The sequence below is a fragment of the Botryllus schlosseri genome, chromosome 16 (assembly GCF_051294905.1).
Source record: "Botryllus schlosseri isolate E-star chromosome 16, Bs_hap1, whole genome shotgun sequence".
Classification (NCBI taxonomy): Eukaryota; Metazoa; Chordata; class Ascidiacea; order Stolidobranchia; family Styelidae; genus Botryllus; species Botryllus schlosseri.
In genome coordinates, this window is record NC_137251.1 from 14,806,619 (window position 1) to 14,823,936 (window position 17,318).

The window sequence follows — 17,318 nt, forward strand, 5'->3', positions numbered from 1 at the left end:
ACAAGATTTTGAGCACAGAGAAAATCAATCAAGCCCAAATAAACACAATTCACTTTCAAAATTTGCTCAATGCAAGCAGCTCAACCTTCATTTATCATTGTCTAAGTGCAAATCAAAATTTAAGCATTGATTGGTTAATCTTTTACCATTTCAATATGGTACAAGGTATTTATACACAGTATATTGAGAGAATGTAAAAGACTATTTCCAGACAGAGACCAAAACAGAATGTCCAATGTTGCCAGTCATTTACCTTGCTGCAAATCACCCTCCATTTCGATGATGTAAAATTGATATTCCGGATATCTGAATTTACGGACAATGGTCCCTTGTGATTGGGTCCTTATGTGCTCAAGTTTCACGGTTGTTCCATCAATTACTAGAGTTTCGTGGGCGTGTATGATGACATACTTCGTAGGCTGAAAAAAATTATGAGATATCACAGCAACAGACAACGAACCATTCGTGAATTTCATTACTAAACAAGCATCTCAGTTTGCATTGGTTTAACAGTTAAACCTGCAGAAAAGTATTTGTCATACCTCTACCACACTGAATGTCATCTCGATTGAGCCCGTATAGTTTTCTAATGTCAGATTCGGGTGAACTGTCAAGCGATAGTGCGATGGCACCAGATTACCGGGCAGACGGTAGGTGAACCAATTCTCTGTCAAGTAACATGATTTGGATTTAGTTCACCAAAATAGGCATAGCCTGAGTTCAAGAAAAACGAAACACACAATAAATGCCACAAACAGCAACAACAACGCAGGCTATGTCAGTAACTATTATAAACCACAATTGTAGGTATGGACGGAAAATACATTACAGCTACATCAGTAAGGAAATGAATTTGCTCCGCATTGCGAATACCCGTCACAACACCACAATTCATACAACACTGCATGTTTCTAAAATCTATAGGCGTTTCACTGTGCTGCGATTATCCAATTGTTGGCGAATAGTGAGTGAGGCAGATTCATCTGTTTTTTCTCTGTGCTGTCGTTGTACGCAATAATGTAGAATTTCACATTCATTGGCGAATTTTAGGGGTTCAGGTGCTCAGACATTGTTAATAGACTTTGATTGACATCAGTTATTATAAATTCTGAGCTGTTTATGATGAATTGCGTTATCTCGCAGTTGGGGCAAGACTCGTCTGTGCCTCACAAGCACCTCACCTCTCCTTTCGCGCTGTATTCTTTAAACAAAAAATATGGAAATAGGTGATTCTGAATGAGTAAATGTTCAAATTTAGTTAAAGAACATGGACGGGAAATATCAATAATCATTGAAGGTTTTCACAATTTTTTTTACTCGTCCTGACGACAGGTGAGGCACTGGCTGCTCCATACTCATACGACTATATCTTTTTGATAATTAAATTAGTGTAGTAGACCTAGTAGTAGGCCCTTGTGGGTCGGCTGATTTCATCGTGCCATTTTTACTTCCTACAATATTTACACCATATCCCAATCCGGTTATGTTTTCCAGTTATGTCAACTGATAAAAACATCATTGCATGAAATGCCTAACCATGAAATCACGCTCAATAGCATCTAACTATATAATAGTCTCAGTTCAGATTTTTCCACGATGCTTTTATCTGCAACATTTAAGAGACAATATACTCTCAATATAAAATTAGTAAATTTTTGAAAATTACTTGTTTCTCACCTGCCGGGCAAATTTCCGTGTAGTCATCACAGCAGTTGCCACGATCGACGCATTTCATATCACAATGACAATTATGTGACGGATCGTAATGCTCGTCACATCGATTCTCACATTGCGCTATAAAATGTAAAATTAAATAAAACAGGTGATTTATAAAAGAATAGATCAAATGAAGGCAGGTTTGGAGTTACAATACAAAGCACTGTACATAGAAGATTTTATATTTTTGACCATACTCGATCTCTCGGTTTTTCGTCTACTGACACAGCATGTCAATATATGACTAATGACTAATGTGGTTTAGCTAGAACAGAGTTGCAAACCATAACTGTAGGCCAATGTTAGGATCAAGTGACTACCTTCGAGTCACGAGTCATCTCGAGTCATTGAACATTTTGACTCGAGTCAAGTCAATCGATTTTCGAAGGTGACTCGAGTCAAGTCAAGTCACACGTTTTTTGGAGGTGAACCGAGTCAAGTCAAGTTACAATTCAAGTCAAATTGAATTTTCGAAGTATGACTGATGATTTAAAGTCATTACATGCGCAATATTAGCACTGAACCGTCTAAGAAACAAAGATACGTTGCTATTATAGTATTATAGCCTACTACCATGTTTCTCAACCTTTTTGTCTCCGTGGACCCTCAAGTTTTAGTTTAAATTGAAATCTATTGAGGAGCGACCGTCATCTGTCTTGTCTAAATATTATCTGTGATATACAGCAGCAAATGACCTTTCTTGAAATTAACATCATACTATTTATGTAGAAATCGGGAAGATGTTTATTATTTCAAAGCGAATTCTGTGGCTGCATTTCTTGAAATGCACTGCCGTGTCTCGAAAATCCGCACCGTCGATTTGACATGAACGAGTACCGAAAATCCACTACTTTCCACAAAGATAGGTGTTGACGAATGTAATATCAACGCGTAACGCTTCCAACGACACCATTGGGTCTGATCGCAACATACATGGCAGCAATATAACGTCCAGCCTAGTCATTTCTATGTAGGAGCTCATCTTGCAGTAATTCTGGAATAGCGGTTGTGTATATCATAGGAGAAAATGGATTTTTTTGCAACCGAATTTATTCCGAAACCACAACAAAACATCTCTAAACAGCAACATGTTTGTATCAGTAGGCAATTGACAATTTGACGATCAAAATGAGTTTGCACAGTAGAATATTTCATCTCGGACAACCATTCTGTCTACGTGAGTCCTTAAGTTTTAGCAGTTATGAAGCGAAATTGCTTTGCGATTTCTCTACTCAAACATAGGAAGTAGGTTATCACACATTTTGCAAATTTGGAGGTTTTGCGGACCCCCAGAAATTGCTTCGCGGGCCCCCGGTTAAGAGCCACTGTTATACTACTACTACATCAACGTAAGATGCGATCATTCGTTTGCGGTCAGTTTATTTGTGATGCAGCAATGGACGATCAGTGAAACGTACAGTCAGTGAATGAATGGTTGTTCTCACAGGCAACACTGGCTCATCGCAAACAACCCGAACATACACAAGATACAGTGATTTAATAGACAACGTTTACCTGATGACTTGAAATTGACTCGTAAATTCTGCTCCGAGTCACGAGTCAATCCACATTTCTGAAGTGCCGAGTCAAGTCAGTTTTGCAAAGTGACTCGAGTCAAGTCAAATCATACGAAATAGTTGATTCGTGTCGAGTCATGACTCGAGTCATCCCAACACTGCTGCAGGCCGCAATAATCGCTTATGCTCAAATTATGTTGACAATTGACTTACTGAAATGCTTACAATGTTCGCATGGAACATGTTGATACTCATATTTGTCATTTCATCAGTTATTTGGAACGGAACCAACTTAGAGAGATTTGACCTAGGAAAATGTATTCACTACAGCATCTGCTTCCAGAGAGGGTGTAGTTTTACAATTCCATTAGAAAAACCTTCTTCCTTGTTTATCCCTTTTTCCCTATAAGAATATACAAGAGCTGCCAAACATCAAAATCAATCCATTTTTTCGTCCGTTTGCGGGAGCCCTGACGGCTCTGATGCACGTTTGAGAGTTGGGAGGCTATATCTTCCCGCATAAAACTCTTCGACACTAGAACCTGAACGCAGCTATGCATCTGGTTGGTCCAAGTCATATTTCTTCCGAAATACTAACACCTAAGGAATTCCATGTGTCGGAAGAGGCATGGAATTTATCGCTACTAAAGCTTTAGAAAGTATGAAAAATGTATCAAATATGGTGTCACGGTGGTTTACCACCTGTATCTACAATATTGTCACACATGACTGCCTTGCAGCACGAGGGCAAGAGTCCTAGCACATGCTCAGTCTTTCCGTAGTCGTCTTAATGTGAACAGGGCTGCGCAACGCTGTGCAACGCTGCTAGTTTAACCTAGTATTAACGTAATTTCTAATTTAGAGTATTTGCCAGCGTATATGTCAGCTTTTGTCACGGGGACAATGCAATCAGTCCTTCACTGAAAGTGATACAACTCGAAGGCGAGTTGGACTGGAGCAATCGTTGCGAGTAATGAGTTACTAATGACTGACTGAGTATAATGAACTGACTTATAAGTCCAGGCACAATTAGTTTCCCTTTGTGTGTATTGTAGAATGACGATCAAACAACCCGGTCTATATCACATCGTTAAAAATACGCTGGCAAATACTCTAAATGAGAAATTACGTTTTTACTAGCTGAAACTAACAGCGTTGCACACTGCGCAACCCTGTTTACACTACGACGACCACGGAAAGACTGAGCATGTGCTAGGACCAGTGTTGCCACTCTAGGTTTCCGGAAAAACACAAGATTGTGTCGTAAAAAAACACTAGATTGGCGAAAAAAACACTAGATTACTAAATTGCAGGAAAAATTTGCCCTTGCCAAGTAACCATGATGACCAAGGTACAAATCCATAGATAAGAAGTGTTCCACAGATGAAACCACATGAAACGAATTCAACAGAGTAAGAAAAAATCAAATATTGTCGCTTTCGTACGGCATCATTAAACTTTTTATCTTTCGATTGTACACCATCGATCAAACAACGTATATTTTGTGTGGCATATCTTTCTCACTACCGTACATCTTCAACCAAACAATGGGGAGGTGTCCATGTGCAGCATATACTTCATTTCCATGCATGCACCGGAATGCGACAATGCCAAGAGATTCGTCATGCGCTTCCCCAGTAAAGGGAATTTTGATTCACCGAATCCATTGTGCACATTTGACTGATAACCTGCAGCTCATTTTGCGAATTTGCGTAAGCATAGGCTTACCATATTTTGGAAATGTAAAAAGAGGACACTTTTTCAGAAATTTGAGACTTGCAAAACCGGAGAAGAATTCTCAAAAATCGGTGAATTTTTCCCACTTTGTGATCGGTTGACTAAAAAAAAAGGTCAACTTTTCGCTCAGAGCTCAAATCACCGCTTTTCACTCCGAAATACCCGCCGGAGCGTCACTTCTGTGCTCGCATTTTGCTCTAAATGTGGCCTAAATTTTCAAAAATGAGAATAAAATCTCAAAAAAGAGGACAACAGCGCGTCCTCCGGGGACACTTTCAAAAAAGTCGAAGAGGACAAATCCTCTTAAAAGAGGACGTATGGTAACCCTACCTAAGCAGCCCATTCTTCCGACAAATCATCAAGCTCAACAAATCTGCAGAGTGAGTTCAACAAGAAACGACAGAGCATTTTACCGAAATCGCTCATTCTTCCGATACATTCGCTCATAAATATGGATTCACAGCGCACCCTGTTACGTAATAATTGCTTCTTACTGCACCACCACATAGAATTGTTGAAAACAAACACAGCCAGAGACACCAAATTGTCTTATTAGCGATAAATTTAGCGTGTAATTTAGTTAGTATGTTAGAATATTCCTTCTTCGTACGATTGCAGAAAAAACACTAGATTGGCAAAATTGTGGGACAAAAAACACTAGAACACTAGGACGATCGAAAAAACACTAGATCTAGTGTTAAAACACTAGGAGTGGCACCACTGGCTAGGACACTTGCCCTTACGCTGCGATGCAGTCATGTGTGACTATATCATAGATACAGGCGGTAAACCACCGTGACATATGGTATAGAATATTTCAAGTAAAGTATGGAAAGAGTCAACTAAGTTGATCATTAAATACTATGGCCTGCTCAGAGGATTACTTAACGCTAGTGTCACGCGCATGGTATGGTAGTTAAGAGCTTCAACCTTGTCATTTCTAGGAGTTTACCGTATATGTAAAAACAAGTTAATTATATGTCAACGAATAAGAAACCCATACATACTTTCATTTGCACACATTGGCACAAAATCTGGACAGCAGTTGTCGAATCTTGAGCATTCATCATCGCAGTAACATTCTGCGTTTTCATTTGGAACAGTCTCGAAGCATCTTCCAGCGCAACTACCTAGCACGGCGGAGTTGGAGGAAATATTTTTACATAGTAACTATAATACACTGGGAAACACATTATGCCTATATCACCATTCGGGCTACGGTTACATATCGATAGTAGGCATTGGCAGTCGCCATTTCTACGTTACCTTCTGGCGTTGCGGTTACATTTGTATCGTCAGCAGCAACCTCTGATGTAGGTGTCGTGATTGACTCGGTGACTGAATGTGGAAAATATATCACATTTGAGACACGGTACCAGTAACTAAGAGGTGGTTAAAGTAGTCAGCGTTGCTACTCAAGTACAATGCAGAAAATTTATACTCTAGTAGAATTAGAAGCAACGATTCCCAAGACATGTCAAAACGACCTAGAGTGGGAGTAGAAGATATAGGGTTGAAAAACTACTCAAAAAATAGTTTCAAAAAGTCCATTCGTTTGAGGGATGGTATAATTTTAGCAGTTAATCGTAGGGGGCTACTTTTGAAATTGTCAGTTTTATATTCTCGACTAACGCTTATTGACTAATGGCACTGCAAATATGTACAATCTTCGAAAATATATTCACTATTCAGTTGTCATAATAGCCGACAGAGCTATTCGATGTGGTTCTTATGACAATTTCGCCACTATACGTGTGACGAAAACTCATTACAGAACTCATTTCCATTTATCAAAATCCCGAGCGTAAAAAGTAAGTGTATTAGTAAGTAAGTGGCTTTAGTCTAAATCACAACCCCTCGAGTAAGTAGTGCAAGTGGGCATGTAGCAGGCAGTACTCCGAAAAAGTTGAATTACTTTAGTTACAAACTAGTTATCATACTAAGGAATTTGAGCTACCGGTAGCCATATATATATGTCCATTCAAGTCTACCGAACAAATTTAGTAGTCTTAATAAACGTACCAGTACTTGAACTGATGTATTACAGAGTGTCGTAAAAACTTACCATAGACATATTCTATCCGGTTTAGTCCAACAGCAAGGCCAATTGCTAGACCTATTCCTACTGTTACACCAACAATCACTGCTGCGATTAGGATTGTCCTCTGTAAAACAGAAAATGCTTTTGTGGCGGGTGCCAAAGCCATTATCGTATTCACTAATCACAATTAACATAATTGACTAGTATATTCATATTGAAATGAACCCGAATATCTTCGGCTGACACTCGTCAGGGGTAATCGTCAGCAACTAGTAGAGAATGGGAAAGAACATTGTATATCAACAATCATATAGCATGAGATGATATCTCAAATAAGAGAGCGCTGAATGCACTATTTTAAGATGGTACACGAACCTTTTTGAGATCTCATCTCATGCTGGTGACGCCATATTTCGAGATTCGATTGTTGATATACGATGTTGTTTCTAATTCTCTACTAGCTGCTGACGATTACCCCTGACGAGTGTCAGCCGCAAATATTCGGGTTCATTTCAATATGAATATGCTATTCAATTGTATATTAAAGTTCTGTAGAGGTATGGTGCGTGAACCTCAGAAAGGTTCAGGTTCGTGTGAACGCGAACGTGAACCTCATGACGTCATGTGAAGTCATATTGCTGATTCCAACACTGCATTTCAGTGAAGTGATGTACACGATACCTAGCGACGACTCGGGTCACATAATGCCACGCTGCTGAAGTACATACTGAATTTTTAAACGTCTCCAAATGGAGCAATCAAATGATATCATAATCCCATAAAATCAATATCTTCCGCCACTATGCCAACAATTCGACGAGGACTTGCATGGGAATACAAGCTTACGCCTTACCGGCTAGGCTAGACTGGACAATGCATTCAGCGTCTGAGAGCTGCTACTTTGATATTGAGCAGAGTGTAAAACGGGTTTCACCCCATTAACCAGTTATACAGCAGTAGTCAACACCCCAATCGCAAGGATTTGGTTTTTATTATACAATAAACATATAGAATCGAGATGGACCCGGTACGCTTGCTAGACTTTTTACAACAGAAATCGATATCAATTTCATTGATTGGTTATCATTAATTGGTGGAATAAGCATCATTGGCTGACTATACCTACATGCAGCGTATTTCGCTCTTGTAGTTGTGTGATTGTGGGTCAAGCTCACAGAAGAAAGTTACTTAATATTCACAAACAGAAAGCTGGATATTTCGAGCAAACTTTTGTAACAAAGCAGTTATCATTTTTGGGATTGTCAAGGTGGATTCTCGTTTAGTGACGTTTAGGGCGATTTGTTTTTGACATGTCAAAAATGTCAAAATAGGTCAAAATTGTAGCGTTAGGTCAAAAAATGTCAAAAAGTCAACAAACAATTTGCAACCTGCATTTTGTTTGCATCGTAGATTTTCCACTTTCAATTAACTTATCGATTGACGTTTTATAGCTTGTAGCCTACTTTATAGGCTTACGGTTGTAGACGGCCCATTGTCTGCTCATTGTGAATCATGAACATTCAAATGAAACAAATAGGTTGACATGGTGCTATGCCCAACGTACCAAAATATTCTAACAGAAGCAAGACTGCGTGGGCATTACATGGTTCGAACGTAACAGTCGACCATTATTTTAGTCAACCAGCGAAAAATGTGAAAGAAGAACGGTAGTTCTGCAGTTGAGCCTAACAGTTGACCTTTTTTACTCACAATTTCATGGAAATTTACCATTTCCAGATTTTACTCCAGTATTGTAAGTCTGAAAATTTTGAAAAAGTGTCCTCGTTTCCCGATTCCAAAATATGGTAACCCTGAGCTAGGTAGGCCTATCATATAAGGTTGCATAATGCATATACTATGACGTGAAAGGGATCTATTCTTGATTAAAATGCAACCATTCCAAACACGGATGAGCCGCCAACAGAAGTAACTAACTATTGCTTAGTTTACATTTTGCTTCCATGTGAGACTTGTGATTGGTCGGCGCCAAAGGTCATACAAGCGTGCAACAAACCAAGTCACGGCATATGCTGGCGGCATTCGAGTCCGACTCCAGGATTTTTATTTAAGTGTTGCAGGTTTATCTAGGCCCCCTCGCCATCTCATCCGCTCAATCGGTATCTTACAAAAAGCCTAGAAGTTGGAAGTGCTACAAGTCGGCAGATTCGGAATCAAAAATAAGAAATATCGGCCTGGTGTAAATGACCATTGAACTGAACACAGTAATCGACAAACACCATAGATACTACAAACAACAACAATAACAATGGCATATGTTGGAAATAGTCAAGTACAATCTAGCTGCTAGGTCAGAGAGAACAACAGGCGGTGTGGATTATGACCGAAATAATTTGACTTTGAATTCAAACTGATCGTATTAGGCGTTCCAGGCCAGTACTTAACAAACATCCGCTGGATGCCAGAATTAAAAAATATTTGATGACAGCCAATGATATATAATATATTAATAGCTACCAATTTTCTTCATTCTCAATACAAGCAGAAGGCCTGCACAATGTAGGCTACTACGTATTATGCAATAAATTACTTTGCGAATAATCGAAAGTATATGAATATTTGATTCTTCCTTTTCCAGCGGTATATACAGCGGGGCGGAGGATGGAACGGAACCGGATTAAATATCCGGTCGGATTTTCTCATTTTGGCCGGAGCCGGTTCGGAGCCGAATCAATACATTTTACTAAGAATATGACAGCCTCACCCTCTTCTACCGTCGTATCAATAGTTAAAGTGAAACACATTCATGGAAATAAAACACATGCTAAGTCCAAGTTGGCATAATTACTTCCGATGAGGGTTGGGTATGATCTTTGTGATTTTAAATTCCTGTTTGTATTGTTTCGATCTGATCCGATCCGACTCCTAGTCCGGATTATAGAAATGACCGTGATCCGGTCCAAAAAACTCCGATATAATAATTATCCACTCACAGGACGGTAATGATTATCAGAGGTGATCAGTAACGAAGTACTTCTACTTTTTCGAAGTACTCAAGTAGTTTTCCTCTACTTCTGGTACTTACTCAAGTAGATCTGAATTTCACTACTTCTACTTCTACTTCATAATATTTTGTGATCTACTTTCTTACTTTTCGCTATTTTAAGTTTGTCAAGTAGAAGTAGTGTAATCCTCCAATCAAGAAGATAGCCTGAGAAATTTTGGGGCTGTTTTCACGGAGTATCGACATTTAATTTATATAAAAGTGGAATTGAGCCCAGAATTTTCGTCGCGCTTCGCGCGCAGTGAATTAGGAGTAACTAGTATGATTTCACGAAAGTATCGGTGAATATAATTTAGGTAGCGGGTTGGCGTGGTTCCGTTCACACCGCATTGTCGCCCTTCGCCATATTAAGTATTTCATCACTGTATATATGGCTTATCATAACGTTTGAAACTAATGTTTCGCAATCTAGCATTACTTATCATATTGTAATCAAGCTGTCCATGGCGTGTCCTAATCTGGAAAAGTGGACACTGACTTTTTTTTAGTTTTAGAGCTGTTTTAGCATACCAACCTTCGAAACTTTCTGGACTAAAGACATTAAATACCTGTTCCATTTTTAGATTTATATTTCACTTTCAATTCCCAGTAACATATATTTTAATTTCTAATTTATATCAGTTCTTTTGTCTGGATAACGTACATGTTGAAGTATAAAAACAAGTGTAGTAATGTCTTCAATTTCCAGAAATAAAGCTACACAATATAGCATTTTAACGTTTACTAATCGCACAAAGTGTTGACACCATATCCAACACAACATCTCCGTATTGCTCTTCGACTAAACTACAGGCCTTATGGGGGAGTGCGCAGTACCATGATATCTTCTAAAACGTGCTTTTTGAGTAAACAAAGGATTAGTATCGCATTTCCATATCAATACTATTATTTTCATCCCATGATGTGAACGAATGCTTATTGAAAATTGGAGACCTGCTGGTACGCATCAATATGAATCAAGCTCGTCACCTTTCCCATAGCTCAATTTGCACCTTTTTACTAATCATGTGAACGAATTACAATCGTTTTCACAACTACTTACTTACTTGAGTACTTTTAAAGTCAGTAAATTCTACTTATACTTTAAGTAGTTTTAGGTTGCTCATGGAAGAAGTACTTCTACTCGTACTTGAGTAGATTTTTTCGTCGCTACTTCTACTTCTACTTGAGTAGCTACTTTGACCACCTTGATGATTATTGACTGAAACAATGCAAACACGAAATTAAAAACTCAAAGACTAAGCCCAATCCATATCTGAAGTAATTATGGAAACTAGGACTTAGCATGAGGTTTATTTCCATGAACGTTTCACTTAACTATTGATTCGTGGGTGGGAGAAGGTAAGGCTGTCCTATTCTTAGTAAAAAGTACCGATCCGGTTCCGATCCGGCCCAAAATGAGAAAATCCTGCTCCCGTCCATGTCCAGCTCTAACATACACATCATACACGCGTGATATGCATATGCAGTTATGCAGGCCTCCAGGTCGTGGGTATGTATATATCATGAGTTCGTAGGCTGCGTGGGACGGTGTAGATGCCGCAAAAAAATTATGGACAAAAATAAATACACCCTATTTCTATATTTCATTTTATTTATTTCCTCTCGAAATGAGGCCTGTGAAATTGACGTGTTTGATGCATTCGCTTTATGACGTGTCATAATAAAAATGAAGAAGCAAGCTCTATACCAGTGGTTCTTAACCTTTTTTCCTCCAGCGCCCCCTTTCAAAAATTGTCGTGCTCCAGCGCCCCCCAACCTCCTATTGTAAGGAATGTAATGAAGACAATGAGTAAGAGGGAGGGCCGTAACAGCACTTCGTCAACACCCCTAAAACAATTGCCTTGCGTACCATAGCGTGATAAACCAACCTTCTGAGGGCCCGTAGCCCGCAGCGTCATTTCGATGGCCAGCAAAGTTTGTGTGGCCTGGTCGCCCTAGGTACCAAAGGTTTCTATAATCCATGAACGAATAGGTAGTGATTATAGAAGTCGCTATAAACTTTTTATCCTCTCAGCCAACGTAATCAGATTTGCCAGTAGCGCTGTGTGAGCTGTTGTATTGGAAAATGAAGGGCACATAATTAGTAATTAAACATATTCGGGTGTGCCCGTAGGTACAAGTACCCCGTTACCAGGGCCGTAACAGCACTTCGTCAGCCCCCCAACAAACGGTGGTCTTGGGCCACCATCGGGTGATAAACCAAACTTCCGGGGGGCTTCGCCCCCAGACCCCCTTCGGCTATCCGCTATTTTTTGATACTATAGTCATCTGCATTGGGTGTCCATTTACTGAGCCAGCTATTCTCGCCTAGACGCGCGATAAGCGCGAAAAATTTCAATAATTACTGATTGATTTGGTCAATATGATCGGGAATGCATTAATATTGATATCAATTTTTATCCTCTCTCTGCTCACGGAAACAGATTTACAGGTAGAGCAGAGTGATGTGTGATTGAAAAGGCAGGACCCCTCAATAATAAATATAATTCTTCGGGCGTATACCCGTTGGCAGGAACGAAACAGCACTTCGTCAGGCCCCCCGAAAATACTTTGGTCTTGGGCTCCCATATGGTGATAAACCGACCGCCCCCATCACGTTGTTCGCTTTTGCCACGGAATCGGCTCTACTGTTTAGCGAGCCAGTGTGAAGCGCGAAAATTTTCGATAATCCATGATAAAATCGGTCAATAAGATCGGGAATTGCATATATATTGCTATCAATGTCTTGTCCTCTCTTCTCACGTTACCAGATTTACCGGTAGAGCTGAGTGAGGTGCAATGTTCCCTCTAGGCTGCGTACGTACGCAGTGCTGACACGGTCTCTGCGCACAGAAAATCTACGTTGCGCACAACAAATCCGAAGTTATGAGCTTTTTTAGTCGTTACGCACTGTTGTCCAAGGGTCTACACAGTGAGTTGTTGAGTGTGTGCAGACTCGTCAAAACGTAGAGGGAACATTCTGAGGTGTCTTGGAAACTGTAGGGCCCATAACTGTTAATTAAACATATTCGGGCGGGCGGGCCCTTTGGTATGACTTCGTTGCATGATGTTATTTCGTGACCTCCTGTCTGCTATATCAAAAAATATAGAACCGCCCAACAGTGATATCAATCGACAAGGATATTTATTTCTATATATCGCTGTCGCCCAATCGTACTAATCTAAAAGCTGCACACGATTTCAAATTGGTATTTCTTCACTGGCATATAATTTTTCCCCAACAGGTTTAATTGGTCTTCTGAGGTTCAGATCGCCAAGACAGGAACATTCGGTGCCAGTCATTTAGGCGTCCATGGACAGGACAATTAAACTTATATGTCTTTTGTGGGCTATATATAACGAAGTTGTCGCTGTTAGTTTGCTCTGAATACTCATTAAGGATATGTCCGACCACCACATCATCTACCGCGAAGCCATTTTTCTCCAGCGCCCCCCCCCCCCATATCGCCCCCTGAGCGTTTCTGCACCCTTCAAATACACCAGCGCCCCTTGGGGGGCGCTGGAGGCAAGGTTAAGAACCACTGCTCTATACCAACACTGATCGAATGACGACTTACCGATTTCGATGAACTTTTTCGCGATTTGAAAACATGATCATCCATATCTAACTCCTCCTTCATGGCTGCTAACAACACCTTTGCCAATGTTAAATATATATCCCTATGATGCAGTATATACAAGTTTCAAGAAATTAAATAACTTTATGGTTGTGAGAAAATGTCACATCAAATATTATCACGCCAAATCATGACTGAAAACTTTGTCGATAACCTCATAAAGTATTGCCACTGGGACTGGAGTACAGTCCACTAAATACAGTACATGAACCATTGGGCAACAATATTTGATACCTGCATGCACTGGGCAGTAGCACACACATGCCTGATTTGGAAAACAATACATCGAGACGCAACAGCATAGCAAATAGTGAGCGACAAATGGTAAAAAGTACTGTATACACCAGGGGTGGGCAATTATTTTCCTTCGCGGCCCAAAGGAGAAATAGAAAACACGTTGGCGGGCCTAGTGAAAAATTTCATTTCTAAATTACATTGTTAGTAAATGTTGCTCAGTGAATGTGTTCATGTCAGGTAATAAGGAAGCGACGTTTAATTAAAAAATATGTATTTGCCGTCATGATTCGAAACACTATTAAACATGACACATTTTTAACTCTCTTTTAACATTTTTAGGCACGCCTCCCTTAATGATAGTGAAAAATATCGCGCCCCCTTATCGTGATGTCACAAAATATTAAAGATTGCAACCATTATGCTAGCATGTAAGTTTATGGCTGTTGATGAGTGAATCCAGAAATATCAAAGTTGGACAATACACAGAGCAATAACTGTAGGCTGGGGGTAAATCGCTCGGAGCGAGAAAAAGTTTCATTAAACTTCGGCTTCGCGCCCCCCTTCTGATGCTTTCACGCCCCCCAGTTCGAGAACCACTTCACTGAAATGTATATGCAATAGTACAAAGCTTATTTTCCTGGTTGCTGCCTTCCGAGCCGTGTGCACTCTGCAGCTTAAATAGCCTTAATGTTGAGCGAAGCCTGCTGTTATTCTGAATTTCTCCCTCCCTTGACCGAGTTGAGTGCTTCGTGTTTTTGTCATATAACCGACATTAATTAAAATCCCTAATCTCAGCGACATACTCGACAAAAGCTACAAGGACGAGTTTACCCCCGAATCCAATATCCAAATATTTAGTGCTTTAAAGTCTTAACCTTTGAATTTCAGTTTTCGGCACTGATTGACATGTTTTACTATAATTAGGGATTTGAAAACGTATCACGTGGCAATTTGAAACCGTGTAATGCGTAATGTGACAATGGCAACAAAGACGGTTTAACTAAACTATATCGAAAGAGTGATTTCTTGTAACTTTAATTGCTACTCATACTTTGCCGTATAGCCTCTATTTTGAATCTAGATTACGCATGCTAGGTAAGTAGGCAGCGTAATAGTGGCATATTAATTAACAGTCTTCAAAGTAAACGAATTTCCTGTTGAGTTGATACAGCCTATGGTTTTAGTCATTCTAAAAGCAAGTTTTATGTTTTGAATTCCAAGCAGCCGTTCGCGGGCCGCGCAGAATAGCTTCGCGGGCCGCACTTTGCCCTGGTCTGGTATAGATCGGTGGTTCCAACCTTTTCATGTGTCGAAGCCGCATTTCAAAGTTCAGAGTACGTATATGGAGCCGCATGAAAAAGTCGAGTAGGCTACTTATTACGAAAATTTAATGGTAGCTAACCTACCACTGGATCTCACAATCCAGCTAATTCAAAAACATCTACATAGACTTCTAGAGATTCGATATAGGTGATTTTAGCATTGATAGACACAGAATGACGACTTCTATACATTGAATTAAACTGAAAATGCATATCATTACTATAACATATTATTATGTCGTTATGTGATAGCTCTTCATACATTCAACCACTTGATGCACAAGTGTGCGGGGGATTACACGCCGTTATTTTTATGCTAGTAAAATTGTGTCTAAATTTACCATTCACAGAGACGATATATCAAGGTCTATGACCAGCAAAACACAAGATATATCCTTGTCTGACGGGAACTCAACCACTATAGTCTGCAAGAATTCTCTATTACGGTTTTCAGAAGCGGCCTTGGACGGCTTTAGTCATAAGTATAAGTAATATCCCTCATTTTAGAATTCATATACAGAAATTGAATATGACTATTCATAGAAACAAACAAAAACTGTCTGTCGTCTATTATATTTTTGTGGTATATTTATTAGGTGGTCAATCAGAGCCGCAAAAAAAGCTTCCTTGAAGCCGCATGTGGCTCTGAGAGCTGCGGTTGAGAATCACTGGTATATAGACTGTCAACAATACCATGATCCAGGCAGTCAATTGAATTCTAATACCATGCAATAATATTATTACTAATATGAATCAGGAGTAACACGGGGCATACAATAACGGAAATGCACAACGGTAGCTGAGTAATGAGTATTATGGCTTCAAAACGGTAGTCGTCTGGTCGCAATACAAGCATTTTCCACTAAATAAATACTAGTCTGTCCTCGAGATTCCCGGACCATGACCTGACCTACCGATCTCGCCTTCCGTGACATGCCAACCAACTTTTGTAGCTTTTACTTTCATTCAGTGTGCATGTGCAATGTGCATGCCTCCTCTTTACATCGCCTAGGCCAAGATGGGTGTCCGATTCCAAAGACAACTCCAAGTCGTTTCGACACCTCCCTATCTTTTCATTCTATCGTAATTTTTGTAGTGTATTAAACTGATAAAAATTGCTAATAAACCGAAACGAAATCGAAAATCGAAAACAAACGCCGATGTCTGTTTGGCGAGCGTCTTCCTCCTCGATATTGCAAATGTTTTGTACCAGATAACGCTATAAGTTATCGTAAACCCCGAGTAGCTCCTCTATGGCTGTTTCACGTTCTTCGTTAATTATATTTTTGAAAGAAATAGACACTGTTCAGTTGAGTTTGTTAAAGATATATAGTGTGAAAAGTATCGTTTGAACGATACCACGGTTCCCTAGTGTCGAGAAATTCTTTGTTCGGACTATCACTCTGTTCGATTATTTCCTGTCTCCACGAAATAGTTCGAAAACGTATAAAATACATATACATGAATGCCACTTGAAATGACGAACTCAGCGAATGCACAGAATAATGGTAGCAGACGCAATAGCCGGGCAAGACTTTCAAGGTAGCTAGACCAGACAATTAAATATGCTGTCTACAGGTCGGCTCTTGTAAACCAGATTTCACGCGACTCGCGATACAATGCTAAGTAAATGACAGATTCTAGTATTTTGAACACATTGTATAAAAAATTGAGATTTTTAACGATAAGAAATTGCGCGGTTGTACCGTCAATCGTACTGCGGCATCGACACTCAATTGCGATAAGGGATGAAAGCACACACGTGGTGCTCTGCTGAAAAAATAGGTCCAAAGATTTATCATAGATGCGAAAACGCGAAGGATAACCCGTCGTATGCAAGGTACGTTGCTCAGAGATATTTCAAAATCAAAACAGATGTGGTCTTTTATCTACATAACGCGTCGACAATTTTACTATCATGGATTAATTCAGATGGCCCTACGATCGTACACATGCCAACGGCACGTTTTTCTCATTAGTGAGGTTCGTATCATAATGAGTCCAATATGATTTGTAATCGTACCGCGACAGCGATGGAAGCGGTAGCTCATTGTTAATGCATTAGTACGAACTATGATTAGAATAGATGACAGATCTCTAGACCTA

The 17,318-nt window shown here is 39.7% G+C and overlaps 1 protein-coding gene across 3 annotated transcripts in view; it reads right to left on the minus strand.

Moving 5' to 3' along the window:
* Positions 1-17,318, minus strand: part of LOC145458799 (glutamyl aminopeptidase-like) — a 128,880-nt gene that overhangs the window by 18,903 nt on the left and 92,659 nt on the right. For 2 of the 3 annotated variants that reach the window (XM_080337290.1, XM_080337289.1), the window contains exons 2-8: positions 13,594-13,696; positions 7,036-7,135; positions 6,237-6,308; positions 5,978-6,100; positions 1,678-1,794; positions 543-667; positions 254-419 (exon numbers count right to left, since the gene is read on the minus strand). In XM_080337290.1, the coding sequence (XP_080193416.1) occupies positions 254-419; positions 543-667; positions 1,678-1,794; positions 5,978-6,100; positions 6,237-6,308; positions 7,036-7,135; positions 13,594-13,656 (766 nt within the window). In that variant the 5' untranslated portion in view covers positions 13,657-13,696. The remainder of the gene's footprint in view (positions 1-253; positions 420-542; positions 668-1,677; positions 1,795-5,977; positions 6,101-6,236; positions 6,309-7,035; positions 7,136-13,593; positions 13,697-17,318) is intronic. The other variant, XM_080337291.1, reaches the window with a different exon arrangement.